The following is a 20709-nucleotide window of genomic DNA, read 5'->3' as shown; positions in this document are numbered from 1 at the left end:
GGGCTCCAGCACTGGGCAGCTCTGCCACCCACCAGCCTTCCCACCCAGAGCTGCATAAAGGATGTTTGTGGCCCAGGCAGCACAGGCCACTTGGCTGCTGCTGTTCCACTGACTCCTGCAGCCCGAGGTTGTTCTGCTGGGGCTGGGGCCTGCAGGGAAGAGCCCGTTTGTGGAAAAAGGAAAGCTTAAATAAGTTTAGGAAGTGACTTAGTGAAAAGTGTCCATTCAGAGGTCAGGTTGTTACGTACAGATCTGTAAGTTTTTAATGTACCAGGGGAGCAATGTTACAGTTTGAGGCCTGGAAGGAAGGAAGGTTGGGTATCAGAATGACGGCGACGCTGGACTCAGGTTTGCCACAAAAATAACGGTGCCAGAAAAGAAATCAGCTTTGAATGAAGGATGGAGCAGGTGAGGTGCCCTCTGCCCAGTTTTACACAGCAACAAGGAGCAGCAACAGCCCAGCTGGGGACAGTCCTTCCCTGCAGCTTGCACCAAACAGTAAGACCAAACACCCCTGGAGCAGCTCAGGCTTTGTGGCAACACCCTTTTCCAGAGCCAGGGAAGGGATGAGCGAGGCCTTGACAGCCCCTTTAGGAGCAAGGATCAGCTATTCTGCCCATGAAGATAATGGTGTTGAGGGCAGCTTCCCGGATGAAAAGCAGGAAGGGCCTGTTGGCATTGAAGATTATTCTGTTCATGGGGAAGGAACGGCCGGAGACAATGACAGTTGTAGCAGCTGATGCCTCACTGCCTTCTTCATTCACCTACCAACCAAAAGAGAGGATGGGATTAAAATATGTGCAGCATGCAGAGGGCTCACCCTCCTTCCCCAGAACTCCCGATTGCTGAGTAAGTTAACACCATGGGCTCAGAGCTACTTTTTAATTGTTATGCTTCCAATTTTTAAGAAAAAAAAGGAAGACACCTCCTGGGTCAAAACAAGGCTTACCTCAAGGAAGGCTTTGTGGAAAGCCTCAGAGACATACAGGTCTGTACGGCCCTCTGCAATGATACCTGAAATACAAAAGGGAGAGAGTGAAAACTGTTCCTAGACAACAGCTCAACAGAGAACACACTTCCATCCTTCATGGCCTGCATTGAAGCAGAGGACATGTCTGCCTTTAAACAATAACATCCTCCACAAACTGCTATTGATTGCTTGAATCCCATGCCCTTAGCCCAGAGCAGAGCTAGATGTCCGCAATGGATCTTGACCACAGAGTCCATCACCAACTGCAGCAGTATCTAAACTCTTCCATGTTCTCATTCTTCATGTGCTGCTGCGCTTACTGCCCTGGTGCCTGTGAAGGAACATTTTGCCCCCACCTCCACCATCCTGTCTCCACATCTGACCTGGGAGTCTGGCATTTTCTGGACTGAAGAGATCTTCCAGCCCCATTTTTCTCAGCTTTTCCTTGACACTGAAGCTGTCCTCGACACGGAAGCGAGGGAGGTAGACAAAGAGAGACACCTCCTTCATGGAGTCAATCCAGCCCTGCAGCTTCTCCGACGTCAGTTCTCGCTCCACCTCCACCAGTGATGTCCCAGCACTGGGCAGGACCAGCACCATCGTGATATCGTCCCCTTTGTAAGGCAGCTCCAGCACCTGGACTTTGTCCTGGGGGATGAACGCGTGGTGGAATTTGGACTCTTGGTACATAATTGGGACCTTGCAGGTCTCACCGTTAGCTTTATGAAATAAATCCAGTTTTGTGTTTGCAGCTGGGAACTGTGATTTCCAGTGCCCCTAAAAGGGAGATGGGGAGGGCAGAGACAAACATGAGCATCGTGTTTCCCCCAGGGAAACAGGCTGTTCCCCCAGTTTTGTTAGCCATACCTTAAAATAAATGGTGTTGACCAGGACCAAGACAGTGAGATCATCAATACCTCGTTCTGGGATCACTTCTGTAATGCGCTTCTCTGTCTTATTGGCCACCCAGTCATTAATGACCTTCCTGGAAAGTTCTGGTTTCTCCTGAAAGAAGAAACCCAAAAAAGGTTAAGTCAAACACCTCTTTTTACCCCATTTGCAGGAGACAGGGTAACACGGCATGTGCTGGGGGTGGACATTGCTCCCAGTGTAGTGCTGCAGCATTTAGAAATGAGAAGCTGGGCAGTCCCTGTGGTTAAGGCAAGCTTGGACAGGAGCTGCATTTCATATGCCCTCCTGCCTTCACAGATGTCCCACACACTAAGAGCAGGGCACTCCCCGTGGGCAAAAGACAGGGATGCAACAAAAACAGAAGGATGGGCAGGGTGGGAGGAAAGAAACAAAAAAAAGAAAAATCCCAAGTAGTTCCAACTCACTTTGAAGTTCAAGGGCCAGAGCTTAGCTCCATAAACTATTTCACTGATGTTCTGGTAAGTCTCATTAAAGACCAAAGACTTCTCCCCGAAGAGGCGGTTGGCTGACACCAGCTCTGAGGATTTGTTGGCTTTCTTGTAAAGCCGGCAGTTCAGCTTGGCAAAGAAGAAGTGGATCTGATCAGATGTCTTCTCTGAAATGGTGTCAAACTGAAAGACCTGGAGAAGCCAAACAGCGAGAAGGGACCCATGAGCAGGTTCTTCTGCTCCCACAGCTCTTGGGCCCCACAGCAAGTGGTGATGCAGCCTCTGCCCGCAGTTCAAAAGCCAAAACCATGGAGCAGATAAACCTGCAGGCCCTCAGAGCTTCACCCTCCATGTTTAATTTGGAACCTAAATCCACATTAAAGCAACCAGCTTGAGACCCTGCTTTGGAGTCCAAAGTGCAGGGTTAAACACTGCTCAGCATACAGAGGCACTGCTCCTCCTTCTAACCCTGGTTTCCTTGCTCTCCATGCTCTTCCTTTGACTGGTCCCAGCTTCTGCCTTTCACCCAGCCTCCTACCCACCCTTGCTTGCTGAAGTTCCTTCCTCATTGGCAGGGCTCCTGCCTGGATCTGTCTCTTCCTCTGCCTCTCTTCCCCACCCACTTTTGCTACCCCAGCTGTCAGGGGAAGATGCATCATTTTGTATGTGTCCATCCCAAACGTGGGCATGACTTAGCTAGACCCTTGAGGTGGTCATGCAGAAGACACACAACAGTTTTGGAGATGTTTTTCTCTGTGGCTTCTGACCTCTGTCAGGGAACAGATTCTAGCCTGGCATATGAACCACGAGGCTTTCTCCAGTGCTGTTAAAATTAACAGTTTATGCAGGTTCACAAAACCCCACCACACCCCAGTGAGAGCATCATGCTGCTGGGGCCTGGAAGCAGCTATTGGGTCAGTGCAGATCATAGGAGGACTCACAAGGTTTGTGCTAAACTCCTGTGGCAATGCCAAAGGCTGCTCCTCCCCAAGACAATTCCCATGGCCTGTTGAGTAATTCTGGTACATCTTCTCTATTTTTGTAGGGAATGGGACTATGTAGCAATAACTTTGAGGGTAAATTTCTGCAGCACAGAGAATTTTTTTCTTCTCTGCTTCTAATTGGCCGCTGGAAGGACAATTATGATTTATCTACTGCTACCCAGCCTCAGCTTTAAGGCACATGAACATCCAGATCTCTGGCACGGTTTCCTGTGTGGCAAAAGGGGATTACTGGCCCTTTTGTAGGGAAAAAGGAGGGATGAGAAGCACAGCTCTGCATCCCAGATGGCTCAGTGACAGTAGGGTCCCCTTCCAGCAGGAAGGGCTACCCAGAGGAGAAGGCACGAATGATGATTTTGGAGATGTGGTTCACTGCTCTGCTCTGCCCACACTATGTGGATGATGGCAGGTGAACACATGATGACTTACTCCAGAGGCAGGATCCATAAGGACAGAAGCAGTGAAGACAAGCGGAGCAGCTCAATTCACATCTCATTGATGCAGGGAGAAAGGCCCTTTGGGCTGTAGCCTCCAGTCTGCAAGGATGGCCCAGGCAGCACCAAACCTCACTTGGCAGATGAGTGCCCTCACAGCTGTCAGGCAAGTAAGTCCAACAGCGAGATGGGCCCTTGGACATTAATAGGTCCCATGGAAGAGCCAGGACTCAAGATCACATCTCAGTCCAGGACCAGGCTCCCCTCCAAGTTCAGGAGCCAGGACTGGAGGGAGAGGCTCCCTGTGTACAGGCTCCTGTTCTGGGGAAGCTCAGGCCCTCACTGTCCTGCTGTCACACTGCCACACACATACACAGAAGCTGTTCAGTCCTGGCTGTGTGCTCAGACTGCTCTTACTACAGGGAGACCCTCAAGATGTAACTGATGTTCCTGTGCTCCTGCTGGACAGCAGAGACCTGGAAGCCAGGTGGACCACAGGGTGTCCCGTCTATCTTATTTTTGTCCCAAGGGAGAGGGAGGGATGTGAAAGAGAACTTCTCCCAGTGGGACTTGATTGTCATGGCTTTTCCTGCTTTCTGCATAAGAAAAAGCTTAGCTACCTGCTCAGTGACACGTTTGACCAGTCTGTGAGAAACAGTTCCCACTCCCTTTCTTCATCTCCCCGGTGGACTTCCTTTCCTCGAGATGAAACCGAACCTCTCAAACCCAGGGAATCCACCCTGAATGCTGAATCCTAACAGGGCATCAGAGGAGAGCTGGGATCTAAACAAATCCTAAGACAAGCAGCCTGGTCTGCCCCTCCCAGGGGCTGGTTTAAATTAAGGCCTCCCCTCCCAAGCCAAGGAGCCATCCTGACCCAAAGAGCCCTTTAGCAGTGATTGGCAACCATCACCTTCGCCGTCCTTCTGACTCTGGTGACAGCTACAGGAAAGAGCTGAGGAAATGCCACCCACCTCCATGAGCTGCTGGAGGGTGCTGCCACAAGCTCCCAGCTTGGTCATGGCGAACGCTGTAGAAATGCTGAGGGGTGACACGAAGATGTTTTGCCCGTTGTCCTTGGAGTCAGCCAGGTACTTGTAGAAGACAACAGCAAAGCGTGAGTTGGCCCTTGACAGCTCCCAGACCCTGGGGTTAGTGGAGTCTGGGAGCTTCCTCTTCTCTGGCTCTTGCCCCTCCCCCTCTGGGGGCTTCTTCCCAGGGCTGCGGTAGATGCAGATGGGATTCACCGGGATGTCGCGTGGCTTCGCAGTGCAGACGTCTTCCACAACATAGTGCTCAGGGGCAGCCAGAGCCCAGACGGTGAAGAGACACAGCACGAAAAGATGCATTGTCCTGGAACCACAAAGAGAGAGAGATCTTAGACACCCTCGCTCGCCCCAAAAACCCACCCAAGCCCCAGCAGCCCACAGGCCCCGTTTCAGCCAACGCCGGAGAGGCAGGAGCCCCACGGTCCTCTCTAGTCATCCTTTTGTCCCAGAGCTGCAGGATGAACCAGGAGGACAGGCAAGCACCACCAGCAGGACAAGCATGCCTCTGAGCACACACCACCTTCAGAAGCAATACACTCTGCTACCCTAGAGCACTGGGTGCCCTCTTTTTAAACAGCAGGCTCAACCCTGACAAGCTTGGACAAAAACATATGAGTTGAACCTCTGAGTCGTCCCCCCTGGCCAGTCAAGGTGGCTGCCCTGAAAGGGCTCTTCCTGTGCTGCTTCCCCTGTGACAGGAGCCAGCACAGAGCCACCAAAGCCACCCAGACTGCCCTGAGCAGCAGACCAGGTGCAGTTATGCTGCTTCTGTGCAGATCCCACCCATCTGTCTCATGGGGAAAACTCCTGGGTACACCCCAAACTCCACAGAGCAGCTGGCCTTAGGATTTTTTTTTGACTGTTTCCATCCCCTTTTTCCTGAGGGAATCTCCCAGCTTTCCTGGTCTCTTTCCTCTCTTCACCTGAGCTCCTCCATCCCCTTCAATTAGAGGCTGTGCTTTTGTACCTTACTGCTTAAGGTATAATGCAGGAAACACTACAGCAGAGAAAAGAGGTGATAAGGAAAAGGTCCTCCCAGGGAGGTGGTCCCTCCACACACTGAGGGTCTTTAATCCCTCAAAAGTGTATTTCATAAGCATGTATGGTGCAGCTCGTGCATCACAGCTATTCCTGCCCAAAGTCCTCACTACCTCAATGCAAACTGACTGTCCCTGGTACCTGAGGAGGGTAGGCTAATGTCAATAGCCACGTTCCAGCAAAAGCAGGTTTCTGGAAATCTCCCTGTAAGGCAGAGAAAATTTCTGTTTCCCACCTTTGCTAAAGCAGGGGAATCTGCACAGCCCCCCAGCCCTGGCAGCCAAGCCCACCAGCCGCCCTGGGGCCAATGAAGTGGCACACATGATTTCCTGCACACTGTGGTTTTGAGATGGCCTCTACGTGACTGTGTTGGGTTTGTTCACACACCCTGTGGGAGGAAGCTCACAGACCACGCTCACAACAGCTCAGGGAAACAACCACTGGAAGGGGCTGGCAGCCTGCCCGGGACTCGCTCACCATGGAAGACTTTTTCAAATAAAAAAAGTCTAACTTGGGAAAGCCTCTGCCAGCTCCCACATACTCACTGCCACAGCTCTCAGGCACTGCCTCCTGAATAACTACATCAAAGATCAGCTGCATTTAGTGCTGGTGACCTCCACGTCTGTAGCCTTGCCAGCACTGGTGGGCCAGTACATCCAGGGAGGAAAATGGGACCAGCTCAAGGGCTGATTGGGGATGCAGGAGACTCCGGGTTCTTTCACAGCCCCTTCCCCAGGCTCTTGGGCAATGACTTCATCTTGGCTCCAGTTCCTCCACAAAAGCAGAAGTTGCCTCATTTGGCACCAAGACCACATTGAGCCCCAAGGGGCCCCCCCTCTTTAGCATATGCTAATAGCATAGCAACAAGTACTGTAAGAAAACATGCTAAACAAGAGGCTCAGGCCACAGCTGCTGCTCTTGGTGGCAACAAGCAGATTGTCCTTCAAAGAGTTTAGGATAGATGCAGCACCACAAAGGGTCAAAAAAAAAAAAAATCTCAGAGGAGGGAAGTCAACCAAACACAGAAACAAAAACCAACACCCAGGGCAGGAGGGCAAGAGAAAGGAAAACTATTCAGATGATTGGAAGTAGTCCAGGAAGCGCTGTTCTTCCGACCCTTTCACTACTACAGGAAAAGTCAGCCAGCAACAAGCCAGGAACACTCCTGCACTCTGCATTCCCAGGGCCAGTGGCCCTTTGCTGCCTGCCAGCAGCCCTCCCTCACCAAGCTCAGCTCTCACTGGCTCCAGCAGCACTGACATGCCTCCAGCCAGTCCCACCACAGAGAGGACAACCTCGCTGCAGTCCCTGCCCTGTCACTCTGCTCACCTCCAGGGAAAGGCATGTCCACCAGTGACCTGCCTGTACAAGCACAACTGCCTGTGTCAAGACAGGCAGATGGTGGTGTCCACCATCATGCAGTGCTGCTAATCTCACGTTTAAAACCCAAAGCACCAGAGTGGGGAGAGCACCTCATCTTCACCCTGTCCTGATTAAATGGGAAGCATTCCCTGTTTCTGCTTCACAGTAAAGTCCTGACACCATCTGTCCTGGTTTGAGCCAGGATTAAGCCAATTTTTCTTTTCACTTAGAGGAGATAAAGGACTTGACAGCGAGTCCAGAGGCCACAAAGATGCTCAAAGGGCTCGAGCACCCCTGCTCTGGAGACAGGCTGAGACTTGGGTTGTTCAGCCTGCAGAAGAGAAGGCTCTGGGGAGACCTTAGAGCACCTTCCAGTTTCTGAAGGGATTACAGGAAAGCTGGAGAGGAAATTTTTACAAGGGCATGGAGTGACAGGACAAGGGGGAATGGTCTTAAGCTGAAGGAGAGAAGATTTTGGTTAGACATTAGGAAGAAACTCTTCACTGTGAGGGTGGTGAGACTCTGGAACAGGTTGCCCAGGGAAGCTGTGGCTGCCCCATCCCTGGCAGTGTTGAAGGGCAGGTTGGATGGGGCTTGGAGCAGCCTGGGCTGGTGGGAGGTGTCCCTGCTCATGCAGGGGGTTGGAACTAGATGATCTTTAAGGTCCCTTCCAACCCAAGCAAGTCTGTGATTCTATTAAATAAAATTTAACAGCCACTAAGGCCAGCTCGGCCCCTGACAGGCCAAATATATGTACATGGCATACCTTGCAAGAGAGAAAGTGCAAGACTTGTGGTGAACTATCACCCCAAGAGGCTAGAGCTGCCCTTTAGAGCAAGCATCCCTGTTATTTCTGAGGCCAGCTCTTTGCCATGGCACTTGGCTGCAAACCACTCCTCCTCCTCCACAGCTCTTCAACTCCTTTTTCCCCTGCAGCACTGCCACACACTCCATATGTCAACTGCCTTTATCCTGGAAGGATCCCAAATGTATTACTGCACCATCACTGCCTGAAAGGGGTTACTGGCAAGGAAGAATGTAACAATTAGGAAGGGCTCCTCTCCTCTGCTTCACCCCTGTGAGAAGCATAGAAAGCCAAGAAAAAAGCTGCTGATTCAGCTCAAAATACAGAAATTCCCTTCATCCCACATCTGCTGTACAACACAGCTGGGCTCCAGTCAGCACAGGCCATTTCCATCCCCCTCTCTCCCATCGCTGTGTGAAAGGAAGACTGGCTGGGCTTGCAGACCCACAGCTCCATCCTTCAGCAACCACCCTGCTGAACCTACTGGTGCCTCCTGCCATGGGGCAAACATCCCACAGCACCCACACAGTGTGCTAAAGAGCACAGCAAGTGTGAAGCAGCTCAAACCATTCTGAGATTGATTTAGGCTCTTGAGAAAAGCCTTCCCTGTGCCACCCACTTCAAAAAAAAGAGCACAAAGTGCATCTTCAGTGCTCTTTTACAGCTGGGCGAGAGATCAGTGACTACTCAGGACAACCTGACCTTTTTCAATTGTTCTCCACACCACAAAGCACTGCTACAGGTTGGGGATGAGTCGAGCAAGACACTTCAGTGAGCTGCACAGCAGCGAGCCTTTCTGAGAGCTGGGATGGGAGGGCCCTCTCAAAACATCTCCTTGGGTCCACACCCAGAGCAAAAAAACAGCCCTCTGGCAGCAGCTGAAATTCATTGGCTCTACGAAGGGAAAATAACACGTAATAAGGAATTAAGAGTGAAAGATTAGTGTAATCTGTTTCTCTTACCTGCTCCTGTACCTTCAGCCTTCTGCCTTTAGGATGTAAATGCAAATTGTTATGAGGACAGGCAGTCTTGCTTGAACCCAAACTAGTCCAAAGCAGTTGCCCCACTGGATTTCTGTGCTCAAGCAGGGCTGAGACGAAAGCAGGGGAGGGTGGGAGGGGAGTAGGATGCTGAGGCCAAAGGCTGATGACCAGCTGTGGAAGGTTAAGCAAAGAGCAAAAAAAAAAAAAAAAGCAATGTTTAGTTTGAAAGAGGTTTTAAAGTTCAATCTGACAAGAGAAAGTTTGACCACCTACCCCACGCAAGTGCTGGATGGCTTCAGTTCTTGCCAATAGAAAATAAACTGCTCATGCCATGGAAAAAAAAAACCCAAAATGTTCAAGAGTTCAAATAAGAATGTGATGCTGCAAGATATTTGTAAATCTCACTGTAGTATCTTGTAGCTCAGCAAAATGTTTCCCTCTGTCCCAAGCCCTGTCAACCCCATTCCCAAAGAAACAAGCACAGATTGGGAGAAACTGCCCCACGTCACACTCAGCAGGCTCAAACTCTTAACTCCACTCACCTTTTCACTTGCCTAGCTGGAAAGCTGAGGATGAACAGCATCTCCCCACGTGTGGCAGTGTTGGGAGCAGGACTGAGCAACCCAAATTCACTTCTAGGATGCAGTTGGTCTGCAAATGCAACAGCATTGCCTCCTGAACACCAAAACCCAGGAGCTGGCTGGTTTAGTGAGTACTAAAGCTGCCCTGTTATGGGCCTCCAGTAAGAGCCCAGGTTTTAATGGATAACACAGCTGCAAACTGGTCTGGGGGAAAAATAAAAGCCATTTAAGAGCTAGAATTAAGTGGAGCAGAGATTGTGGAAATAAATGTGTGTGAAAGGAAGGATAACATGCTCTGGACTCAACTTTGCTTTTGTAGGTTTCCTCCATAGCCTGGAATCACAAGTGCTACTCTTGAAAACTGCCTCTACCCAACATCTTTAATTCTTTATCTCTCATCAGTTCTGTCATCTGGGGTACTTCCAAAAGCAAGCACAAAAGCTGCACAATCCCCTCTCAGTGCTGCCCAGTGACACACACAAACACCTGCTCCTCAAAACTGCTTTCTGCCTGACCATGTATCAGGCCAGACCTGCAGCACAAGCGAGCAAGCAAGTGGCAGATGAGGTTCTGTCCTCTTGTGCAGGAGGTAAAATGTCCTCTACAAGAATGGACTCAAGCACTGTAACTTGTTTCTCCAAGGAGCTGGTGGTTTTATTTTCCAAGGTAACTTGTATGCCTGCAGGTCCCCCAGTCTTTGGGGTGAAACAGGGATTCTCCACAGCCAACAGAGAGCAGCAGGCAGACATCCAAGCACAGGTTTCCACTCACCCAACTTAGAGGTAGTTTAATGCAGTAAAAATAAGAGCAAGCACCCACAGCATTTTGCACATCACATACACCTCAGGCTAATGTGAATGAACCCTTAGCAGTGTGACAGAGCACACTGGTATCAGGACTGGATGCTCACTTCAATGTAGCAGAGGCCAAATGCCCAAAACCGAGCGTGGAAAGTCTTTCAATGATGGTAGCCCTATTAATTGTGAGCTTAATTCCAGAATTGACACTGTAGGCTTGAAGGAATCTGTAAGTTGCCCAAGATACAGTCTTTAGTACGTAAGTGGCAATTTGTTGTCAGTTCAGCTCAAAGCAACAACTCAGCACTCATGCCTGAGCAGAGCTATACTAAGGAAGAAGCCCCAAATATAAGCATGTTAAATCACTTAGTTAGCTTGTTTGCTCTAGTAGAGGGACCATTTTCCACTGTTGAGTTTTATGGTGACACACAGGGGGGAAAACTCACACACCACAGAAGACAGAATCACAAGATGCCATGTTCCGGGCTAGTCTTTTGCAGCACCCTCTATCCCAGGACCCACACTCAAAGGGAAAAATAAACCTAAACATTTGCAGCAGCGACCATCCATTGAAACCAGCCTCTTCTTGTCCCAGTACATAAAAAAAATTTCTAAGCTTCCCCAAAACTTCCATGATTCAGAGCTGTCACTGTTTCCTTCCAAAGGGATCCAACTCTCTGCAACACTTCAGATCTTCTTTAAAAAACAGCAGCTGCACAGAAACACAGCCCTGTTTTGTTGTGTTTTGTTTGTTCCTAACTGATGGAGTACCTGAGCACCTGGGACCCTCAGACTAGTGGGAAAGAGGGAAACTATAACCAACAATTCTGCTGGGTTACCCACTAGATACAATTCCATTTATAGGAACTGGATGTTTCAAGTCATCCAGTGAGAATGTACAGCTGTGTGGATGCGTGAAGGGGCCTAACAACTGGCAGTGATGGGCTTCAGTCCAGCAAAGCACACATCTTAGACTGGATCAAGCACACATCTCAGACTGGATCTGGGGTGCCCGGGTTAAAAATCAAGACAGAAGTAATAAACACATAAAATCCCAGGTGAAGCGGCAGCTTATTCTGTATCAGACTAAGTTCAGCCAGTCTCAGGTTTATAGCCAGTCACTGACTTGCTAAAGTCCATGACAGAAAAAAGGAGAAAGAGGGGAAGATCAGGGAAGTTCCAAAACACTTTCAACATTAGAGGCACGCTGCTTGTTCCTTGATTCAAAGGGTTTGTTTTGTTCCATTTTGATTTTAAACAAGCAATTTGCAAAACTGATTGAGTATCCTTTCTTGTTCAGGTTCAGGGAACACAGGAAGAAGCCACTTCCCTTAACAGGCAGAGTCAGAGGGGAACAGACCAGACCCCTGAACAGAGGGATGCAGCTTCTCTTGTTACTTGGCATTCTTACGCTCCAGCAGGCAGAGAACAAACACACCTTGACCTGGAACAAGTCTTACCCAGTCAGTCTTACCCAGTCTTACACCTCACACAAAATCTAGAAGAAAGCACACTCATCCCAGACAAGAAATGAGACATCTTTCAGAGTGTTCTCCATTAATTTATCATTTAATATAAATGCTGACAGAAAAGCAGATAAGACCTTGTTGACACTTCCATCTATTTACAAACCAAGTAGTGAATCACCACCTTTCCACTCAATGAAGGTTTTTTGTTGAATCTGCAACTCAAAGGACCCTTAGACACTATGTGGAAGCAAGGTGAGGCTGAGTCAGCTTTAGGAGGGAGAAAAAGCAAGGTGAAAAGGGAAGAAGAAATAGCATTTCAACATAGGGCTTTTTCTATATGACCACCATGTACACACTGTAGGTTTCCGACTCCCTGCTCTTAATACAGAAGTGACACTGCTGGCTCTACAGTTCTAAAAAAGAAATAAAGGAGACAAATACTGACTTTCCACTCTCTGGATCCTCTTCCCTTTTGCCTCCTTCAATCCACTCCATGCCACTTCAGTATAACATCTAGAAAGCTTTTCTTTCAAGTTTAAAAAGTATGCTGCAGGAATAAAGACACAGGGAGTTGATACAGTGAACTGTCTCTCTCTTCTACTCCTTTTGTCATCTCAAGAGTTTTTCCAAAAGGCAGTAAAGCACCTAAACTTTCAAGGCAAGACCTATAAATGCCTTGTGTGCCTCAGTGTCTCCCCCATGACCAGCCTTGTCTTCAAGGCTGAAGTCTTAAGTCTTGTCTGCACAAGACTTCAAAATCCCCCTGAACTCACAAAGAATTCAGTTTATGGAATTCTTCCCATACTTTCTACTTAACCTCCACTCTTATTTAAAATCTTTTGATAGTTAAAACAATAAATATTCACAATATCAACCCAGAGTCAGCCATTCTTTTGATGGGGAAGCAGGAAAGGAAGAAAACAGCAGAAAGAGAAGAAAAGCAAGAAAAGAACTAGTTCAAACAGAAAGGGAGAATTCATGACATTTTGTTTAGCATTGATTTATGAGAACAGCAGACAGACAATTTAACCTATCCAGGATCCTAAACAAATTCAAGAAATAGTTCATAACCTGACTCAACAAATCTCATGGTCTCCTTTATTACCTAGACTATCTTTTTATTTTTTGTTAAATATACCTCTGCAGGGCACAATCACATACAATCAATACGATTGGAAAATTACATGAGCTCTATCCCAAGCATATATGCACCAATGTTAAAAAGTTATTTAAAAAAAAAATCAAACAAACCAAAAATAAACTCCACCCAAAAAGGTGATAATGACTGCAGAATGTCTCGGGGAGACTTGTACAGAACTAACAAGATCAAAGAAAACTAGGCTTACAAAAACCAGGAAAAAAAAATTAATCTATAGAGAAATCCCACAACTGGAAGTAGATTATTTTAAAGAGGGGGTGGGAGCTGTCACACAGAAGATCCCACAAGGCTTCTTCCCTCCTCCCTCACATGCCTTGCCTCACCTCTCCCTCCCCATAGCAACAAATACAATGGGGAAAGAGCTTGACACTATGCTACCAGATACAGAAAACAGGGAAAAATAATCAAGCTAGAGCACAATTGCTAAGCTGAGTTCAAGGAAAGCTCCTCTCAGCATAGAGGCTGCTTACACAGCAAGCAGAGGCCAAAGGGGTAATAGGAACTCCTTAATATGAGAAAAAAACCTGAAAGACATTAGATGTGCTAGATTTGCCCATGCTAGAGCAGCTTCACTTATGAGAGGCTGCAGATTAAAGGTACCAATTGTAACCTGTGCAGCAGTTGTGATGTGAACAGGGTATCTTCTCTTCTGCCTCACGTTGCTTTAGACATTTATAACATGCTGCTACCAAGTTCAGTTTTAAAAGCTTAAAGGTCAGTGCACACATCCAGTTGTGGGATCCATCCAATACACAATCTGGTTTGGATGCCAAAGACTTGTGAGTACCATCTGCCACAGAATTGTGAATATATCCTTTTAACATTACAAAGAAGCAAGTAATTTCTTAAACATCAAATACTCCACAAGATTATTATTTTTTTTTTTTTACAGATATATTTTCCCCACATACATTTCATATGTAACTCCATCATCACTGATGCTTTTTATTTTCAGAGACACTGCACCACTTGTTGCTTCCATCTTTCCCAAGACTGTATTTTTCAAATTGAAGTTAATAATTGTGTTTTCCTAAAACTCCCAGATCTTAGCGTCAGCTGCTTCCTGGAATATGAAAACATCCAACCTGTATAACCAGAAACACCCACTTTGCACCTAAACTTTCCCAAATGCTGAACATGGGGCAATTTGCACTAAAATCATACACAAACTCACTGGAATTGCAAAGATTTCCAGGGAAAGATCAGTTAATTATTTAGGTTACTAAGCTCTAAGCATCCAGTTTTGATTAACACGGTCACATAGTTTAAGCTTCAAATGTCTGGGATATTCCTGATGCAAATCCACATTCCCACATGCTCTTTATATTGGGAAGTTTCAGAAAGAGCTGCACCCTCTTTGCTTATAAGAGTGTTCAAAGAACTTCCATGGTATGATATTACACTTACCACTAGGAAATGAAGTTATAAAGAAAATCAGTATTGAGTTTATTCCCCTTTCCTTGCTAATCAAGCCTCTACCTGCATCACAAGAAGCACCCTGAAGGCTGTGACAACACTAAGCACTTACATTCTTCTTCCTACACGAGAATAAAGACCATATGTTAACTGTGTAAGGACACTGTGCTGGGAGTAATGTTCCCCACAGTCAGTCACTGATATTGTATAACTTGAACTAACTTACTCTAGCATCTGCCACCCCCCTGACATTTCAACAGAAAATAATGAGATGATACCAGTTGAGTACAGAAAAGAGAATCCCAATGAAATTTTTGACATTTCAGATTATATTCGATCTGAGAACAACTCAATTTCACTACATAACCTGTATGCTCATAAATCCCAGGTAACAGCCACCAACTGTTCTTCCCAAGGCTACACCTACAAGGTGGCTCAGAAGAGCTGCTTTACTTTTCTCATAAATTCAGAGTTTGCACTTACTTAAGGAGGGCAGATATTTTTCCAGTTTGTGTCTAAATTACCATGTAGACAACTCGTGAACTTTTTTTGACCTAGGGGAATTGATTTATTGTGATACAAAAAATTGCACTGCTTACACACTGACTTTTTGGGTTGTTTTTAACTCAGTGCTACTAACATTGAGGGGATTAGGAAGCCTGTGTTTTGGAAAGTGCACAATGACAAAATCCAAATATGAAGCTAACATCATGCCCCAGTTTTGCTCTGTGTTCCCTCTCTCTATTCTAGGACTACAAAAACCTCTTCACACACAAAACAGAAAAGCACAAAACTTGCACACTGCTTTTATGGTTTTTCTCCCCCATTTTAGAACAGAGAAGATGAGCTGGCACTCCTGCTGTTGAGCCTCCTGTTTATTAGCACTGGATTTCTTGGACCATAAAAGCGGGTCTGAACTAGCTAGTCAACCAAAGATCCTTTATATTGGGGTTCTTCAGAAAACTCTAAGCCTGCTGCACTACAGACCAGATCTGTAAGTGGAAATGGCAATGGAAATGATGCTTTATGTTACTCATATATTTCTCTCTGAACCTAAAAAACCTTAAGAGCCTGCAGGAGTTAAAGTTAGATTAAGGAAGGGAAATGCAAGCAGCTTTCTTGTATGATCAAACAAAAGCCTCACTCCCAGCCCTTTCCAATACAGAATTTGCCCCACCTTACTCAATTTGTGCTGTCAAGAGACAATATCATCATACAACTTTGCTTCTTCCACATCTAATTTTATGTAATGCTACAGTTTGACAAGTCTTTTCAGTTCCAATGGGCTTAAAAATTAGTCACATTTGCAACACAGATTTATCTTTTACTGTAACTGAAGAAATTTTAGATCAGTGTTCAATTTAGATTAAAATACTTAAAGACAAGGCTTCTTTGATTGTATAAAGATGTCTGTGTTCCTTCTCTCTCTTTAAATGAGCCATTCTGTCAGCTGAGAGAGTGCACGAGAGACTGAAAACATGTCACAACACCCCAGATACATCTCAGTACACTGCAAATCGTATGACTAAATGGAATGATTTTCCACAATTCAATGCATGGATGAGGCTTGGCAATCATTAACTTTTGTAAATTGTTATTAGGATAATACAGTCAACTCACAAAACCCCACAAAGATTTGACAATCAAAATGGCTACACCAGGAAACAAAAAAAAAGTGTAAAGCACAAGTCTTTGGCTCTCCTTTAAAGAAAAACAGCAGTTTACCATGTTTATACAGATCCCCCGTTTGCCTACCAGTAGGGGCAATATCACATTTGTGCATCACTGAGTAATAACACCATTAGAAAAGGCAACTTCACAGAAGTTATTGGCTAAGCGAATTCATTTGAATGCTCTGTTTTGAGGCAGCAAGCTGTCACTGTTACACAATCAGGGAGGGTGAATGGGCAAGCCACAGAAGGAAAGGAAGGAAGCTATGGATAAAAGGGAAACAAGGCGGCTCAGAAGAACCTAGACAGAGAAGAACTTGAAAAGAAAGGGGCTAACAGTGCTGGGAGCTCGAGAGGTGCTCTAAATAAGAAAAGTCCTACTCTGAAATGGGAGAGGATCTGACAGTGTACCAGACTGGCAGGAGACAGTGTAAGCTTCTCCTGTTTAGAAAAGAGGTCACAGGAAAAAGAGACAAAAGGCAGAGGAAAGTAACGCTACAGAAGGAACACACACCATTTCTACACTGACTGAATCACCGACATATTAAAGCTTAAACTAACCCTTGAAGCTTCCTATTCTGGGGGGGTTTGTCCATTCTGGGGCTGAAACCCAGGTATTAATGAGTGTTCCAAGTTGTCTACTGCAGCAAAATGTAACCTATCCACTGAACAATGCAGTAGCAATATTGTTCCTTCTTGCCCAAGTAGAAGGGACTAAACCACTTTCTAGCTGAGACCAGTTTCACTGAGGTGGACATTGTACAGCATTCCTGTGCAACTGGGACAATGAGAGGCTACAGAAAACAATGTGGCAGATGCAGTTACTGCAGAAATGTGAATTCCCCGGTTATTTGCCATAACCCTCAGTGATTCTGCTGCACACAGAGCTATCTGTCCTCCCAGTTCTACTAGCATGCTTCTCCACAAAAAGGGAACATTTTAGGTGCAGCTTCCAGAAAGACTTAAAAGCATGCACTGCACTTTGCTGTTTGGCTCGTTTCATCAACTGAACTTCTGTAAAAACGCAGAAAAAGAGAAGGAGGGAAAAAAAGCCAAGCCAAAAATCAATACTCTTGGTGGATATTAAACAGACTATTTAACGGGCCAAACTATAATACTGGGCAAACAGGGCATTCACCTGGACACAACAAGGACACTGTGCACAAAGTACAACAAGGAGAGCTGGATAAAGGAGAAAAAACAACTGTAAGGTCTCCCTTCTAATCCCCTAGTTCTGGAAGCATTCACCATATGTAGGCCAGAAATCTGAATAGCTCGTACTGCAGAATTCCTCTTGGGAGTAAAAGGAGAGAAAACTTAACTTCCAAGCTGGCAAGGAAACTAGCTGGCACAAGTAATAAAGGGTATAAAGTTTTTTGTCCCTCTAGGTTTTCTTCCTAGTGTTGAAAATGAATCTATAGAGTCAAACATCTCATAACCGTCTTTGAAAATTCATTTTGCATCAAGAATTACTGCAGTCCAAGAGGGCACATTCTGGGCTTGTCCTCCTAGATTGGAATATTGCACTAATTATCTCAACTAAAATGAGCTCCCTGCATTAATAAAGACACAGCAGGAAGAAGCAAACGCATTTAAAACAACAATGAGAAGGCCGACCTGATGGTGGTGCTCTGCACTTAAGGATGGGAGGACAGGGCACAGTGCCTGTGTCAGCTGACTTGCAAGCAAGCTGCCAGGGGAACAAGTCAATCGTTGTCATGCCCGGAGCAGAGAAGGGAGGAACAGACCTGGCAGGCTCAAAACTGCATCAGCCGAGCTCTGCTCAGCTCCACAGGGAGCAGCAGTTATGTTGGGCCTCAAACAGGAGATCTGGATGGAGGGGGGCAAGGTGCAGATGAAGCTATTCTGGTGCAAAGACGATTCTTTGCCAAAAGTTAAAAGGGGTTAGGAAAAAAAAAAGCAAGCTTCCAAACTACTCTTGGCAATTAAGAGGCCAAAGTTCAGCTAAGAGCAAAGTAAACCTGTGTGAAGACATATGGAAAGTGTGGGTGTGTATGCTGAAAAATGCCTTTATTTTCATTCAGTGCTTCTACCTCCCAGACATTTGATCACAACAGCTGCGCTCATGCGAAAAGATTCTTAAAACATACCCAATATATATACAGATATAACTATGTATATATGTATATATATATTTATATATAAATTTTTATTTAAATAAAAAAGAAAGCTCGAATCCCAAGCCAATATGTGTATCAAATCCTTGACCAGCCAGGTCTGTAGGGCATAATCAAATTCAATGTGAAATAGTATATAAACGCGGTGCCTTGACTGGGCAAATTAAATAATTGCTACTCAAAAGAGTCTTCTGTTTGGACTCTCCTACTGGTAGGCAATAGTGGGACTGTATCCCCTCCCACCCCCCATTTTGTTTTATTTAACAGTATGATGAATGCAAAGCTTAGCCCAAGGTTGCTATGACCTCAGCAGGAGTTAAGGTTAAGGAAAAAACTAAAAACCAAGAAAATTATTAACTCTTGCTTTACCCAACCAAAGCAATGCAGAAATTTATTACATAACCAGTGCTTTTCAATTTAGTAGTCTAACCCAGAAAGAAAAAATGAGAACAGGCCAAGGAGGTGCTGAAGGAGCAGCATTTTTAAATCATGCTCCACAGAGTTCTTTTTACACAGGGTCTCATGCTTGTGCATGTCAAGTGTCAAAAAAAGGTGCAGCAAGAACAAAATCTCTTATTTCTTAGACTTTTAAAGAAAACATCTAGGAAGGCTTATGGTTTCTCCAACTTATGCTTACAAAGCATCTACTTGGAGAAGAAGCACACTAGATCTTCTCAAGCAAAATTTGACTTTCAGTACTTGACAGGATCCATGCTCTACCTTAGGTGGTCATTTTGATGTAACTTTTCCCCTATGAAAAGGGAATTTAGGAAGGATTCACTACAGCAGTGGCAGACAAGTTGCAGATGGATTCTCAGGTGTCAAATTCTAAATCCTAGGCACCTTAAACAATGCCAACTTTAAAAAAGAAAAAAAAATATTGCCATCACTGACGTGCACAAATCAAAGATGTTGCTCTCCTTCAGTAGCATTACAACTGAAAACTGATGTGTCACTGAACAAAAGAAGAAAAAAACCCCAGGTTAGAGAGGACATTATGTCATTAATACAAAAAGAGCAATGAAGAAAAAAATAAAGGCAAGAATTGCCTAGAAGGAGTCATACATGGAAGACCTGCTTGAAAAGACAGAGGTCAGTAAGCCCCTTTGCATCAGCTTAACTGCATGGACTTCGAGTAAGCTTGTTTTAAAGGCATAGTAAGAAGGGGGAAAAACCCACTACCACCAAGAGAAAACACTGGATGAACTAACATGGTTCACCAGCTCACCTGCAGTTAACATCCCTCCAGCAACTCCATAACCCTGTGCTCACTCTGCTTCCTATTTCTAGAGATTCTGCCTTGGTTACAGCAGCACAACCTTCCCTGGTTAGTTAAGCCTCCCTACCCCATGCCCCAACTAACCAGCTTCAGAAATACCAGCTGTAGCAGATAGGTCTGCATTCTGCTGACCTCAACAGAAAATAAAAGGCCAACAATCTTAAAATATATTGGACATTGCTTTTGTTATCCTCTTTAATTACACATGCCATGTTGGAACACACATGAAGGACTGCACCTGCTGCATTGCAAGGATTCTGTCACTTGTAGTTTAAGCAAGAGGGCTCACACGAGCTAGGGTTCAGTTTCCAACCACAATGGGAGGAACTGTTTTAAGAATTAAGTTTGCTGCACATCTTTTGACATCGTAATTCACAGCTACTCTCCAATCCTCATTCCTTGTTTACCCTTACGCCATACAAGGAAGTGGCCAGGTTGTTTTAGTCATTGAGAAACTAAGGTGATAAGGAAGTATGCACTGGGTATGTAATACCACCAAAATAAAAGGAAAAAACTACTTCATTAAGATCATACAATTAATCAAACAGAGTATATATATAATATCTTTTTTTTTAAGCCCTGGGATCCAAGGCGTCCAAAGTTATTAAAATAAAGTTCATTCACAGAACAAAAACAAATTTAATTTGAATTGCTTGCAGATACTGCTAATTTTCATTTTTTTAATTAAAAAATGCGTTAATGTGAACTATGTGCAGGATTTGTTTCTAGTAGTTGTGTTTGTGCACATTGCCTCTGGACCTGCTGCTCTGCTACTGCTGTTGCTCCTGGGTTTCTCCAATCACCCCTGGAAAAAAATGTGATGGAAGCTACTGACACCCCAGCAAGAGAAGCTCTGGGGTATCCTGGCCTCTATTCATGGAGCAGACGTGGGTGTAACTCCCACTCTCTGGGAGTCGTGGCTGTCTCCTCCTCCCTCTGAGTCCTCTGACAGGCTGAGAGATGATGTCTTGTTTGACAGGAGGCCAATGTTCTCTTGTGTCAAGGCTGATCCATTTGGAACATCACTGCTGAAAGAAAGACGAAGATAAAGGAGGAAGAGGTGAAGCGAAGTAATTATTGAGATACTTATTTTAAGCAAAAGGACTTTGATATTGGTTGCTTCAGCATCTCCATGAACAGTTGTGAACGTATGTACACATGTAAAGAATTGACTCGTGTACTAAACAGGTTGTCTGG

The 20709-nt window shown here is 45.6% G+C and overlaps 2 protein-coding genes across 13 annotated transcripts in view; both read right to left on the bottom strand.

The window, feature by feature from the left end:
• Positions 1–237: 237 nt before the first annotated feature.
• SERPINC1 (serpin family C member 1) lies at positions 238–9129 on the bottom strand. Its single transcript, XM_051624375.1, has 7 exons — positions 8983–9129; positions 4741–5119; positions 2308–2523; positions 1838–1975; positions 1354–1747; positions 950–1014; positions 238–764 (listed from the first exon to the last, which is right to left on the bottom strand). Exons 2-7 carry the CDS (start codon positions 5113–5115, stop codon positions 591–593), a joined length of 1362 nt encoding a protein of 453 aa, XP_051480335.1. The 5' UTR covers positions 5116–5119; positions 8983–9129; the 3' UTR covers positions 238–590.
• A 2802-nt stretch (positions 9130–11931) lies between these two features.
• The window catches only part of RC3H1 (ring finger and CCCH-type domains 1), a 61004-nt gene continuing 52226 nt past the window's right edge, over positions 11932–20709 (bottom strand). For 7 of the 12 annotated variants that reach the window (XM_051624612.1, XM_051624618.1, XM_051624625.1 and 4 more), the window contains one exon: positions 11932–20540. In XM_051624612.1, coding sequence (XP_051480572.1) covers positions 20387–20540 — 154 coding nt within the window. In that variant the 3' untranslated portion in view covers positions 11932–20386. The remainder of the gene's footprint in view (positions 20541–20709) is intronic. The other 5 variants (XM_051624614.1, XM_051624617.1, XM_051624620.1 and 2 more) reach the window with 3 other exon arrangements.

This window comes from Apus apus, chromosome 7 (assembly GCF_020740795.1).
Source record: "Apus apus isolate bApuApu2 chromosome 7, bApuApu2.pri.cur, whole genome shotgun sequence".
NCBI lineage: Eukaryota > Metazoa > Chordata > Aves > Apodiformes > Apodidae > Apus > Apus apus.
The sequence above is the reverse complement of the archived record's forward strand: the minus strand, read 5'-3'. Positions and strand labels throughout refer to the sequence as shown.

Bases quoted from the DNA above. Each gene is read 5' to 3' on its own strand.
- SERPINC1 (XM_051624375.1), bottom strand. From the start codon at position 5,115: ATGCATCTTTTCGTGCTGTGTCTCTTCACCGTCTGGGCTCTGGCTGCC. The intron at 2,524-4,740 runs GTGGGTGGCATT...TGGCTTCTCCAG, and splicing joins CCCTCCAGCAGCTCATGGAG to GTCTTTCAGTTTGACACCAT. The intron at 1,748-1,837 runs GTATGGCTAACA...TCTCCCTTTTAG, and splicing joins TCAACACCATTTATTTTAAG to GGGCACTGGAAATCACAGTT.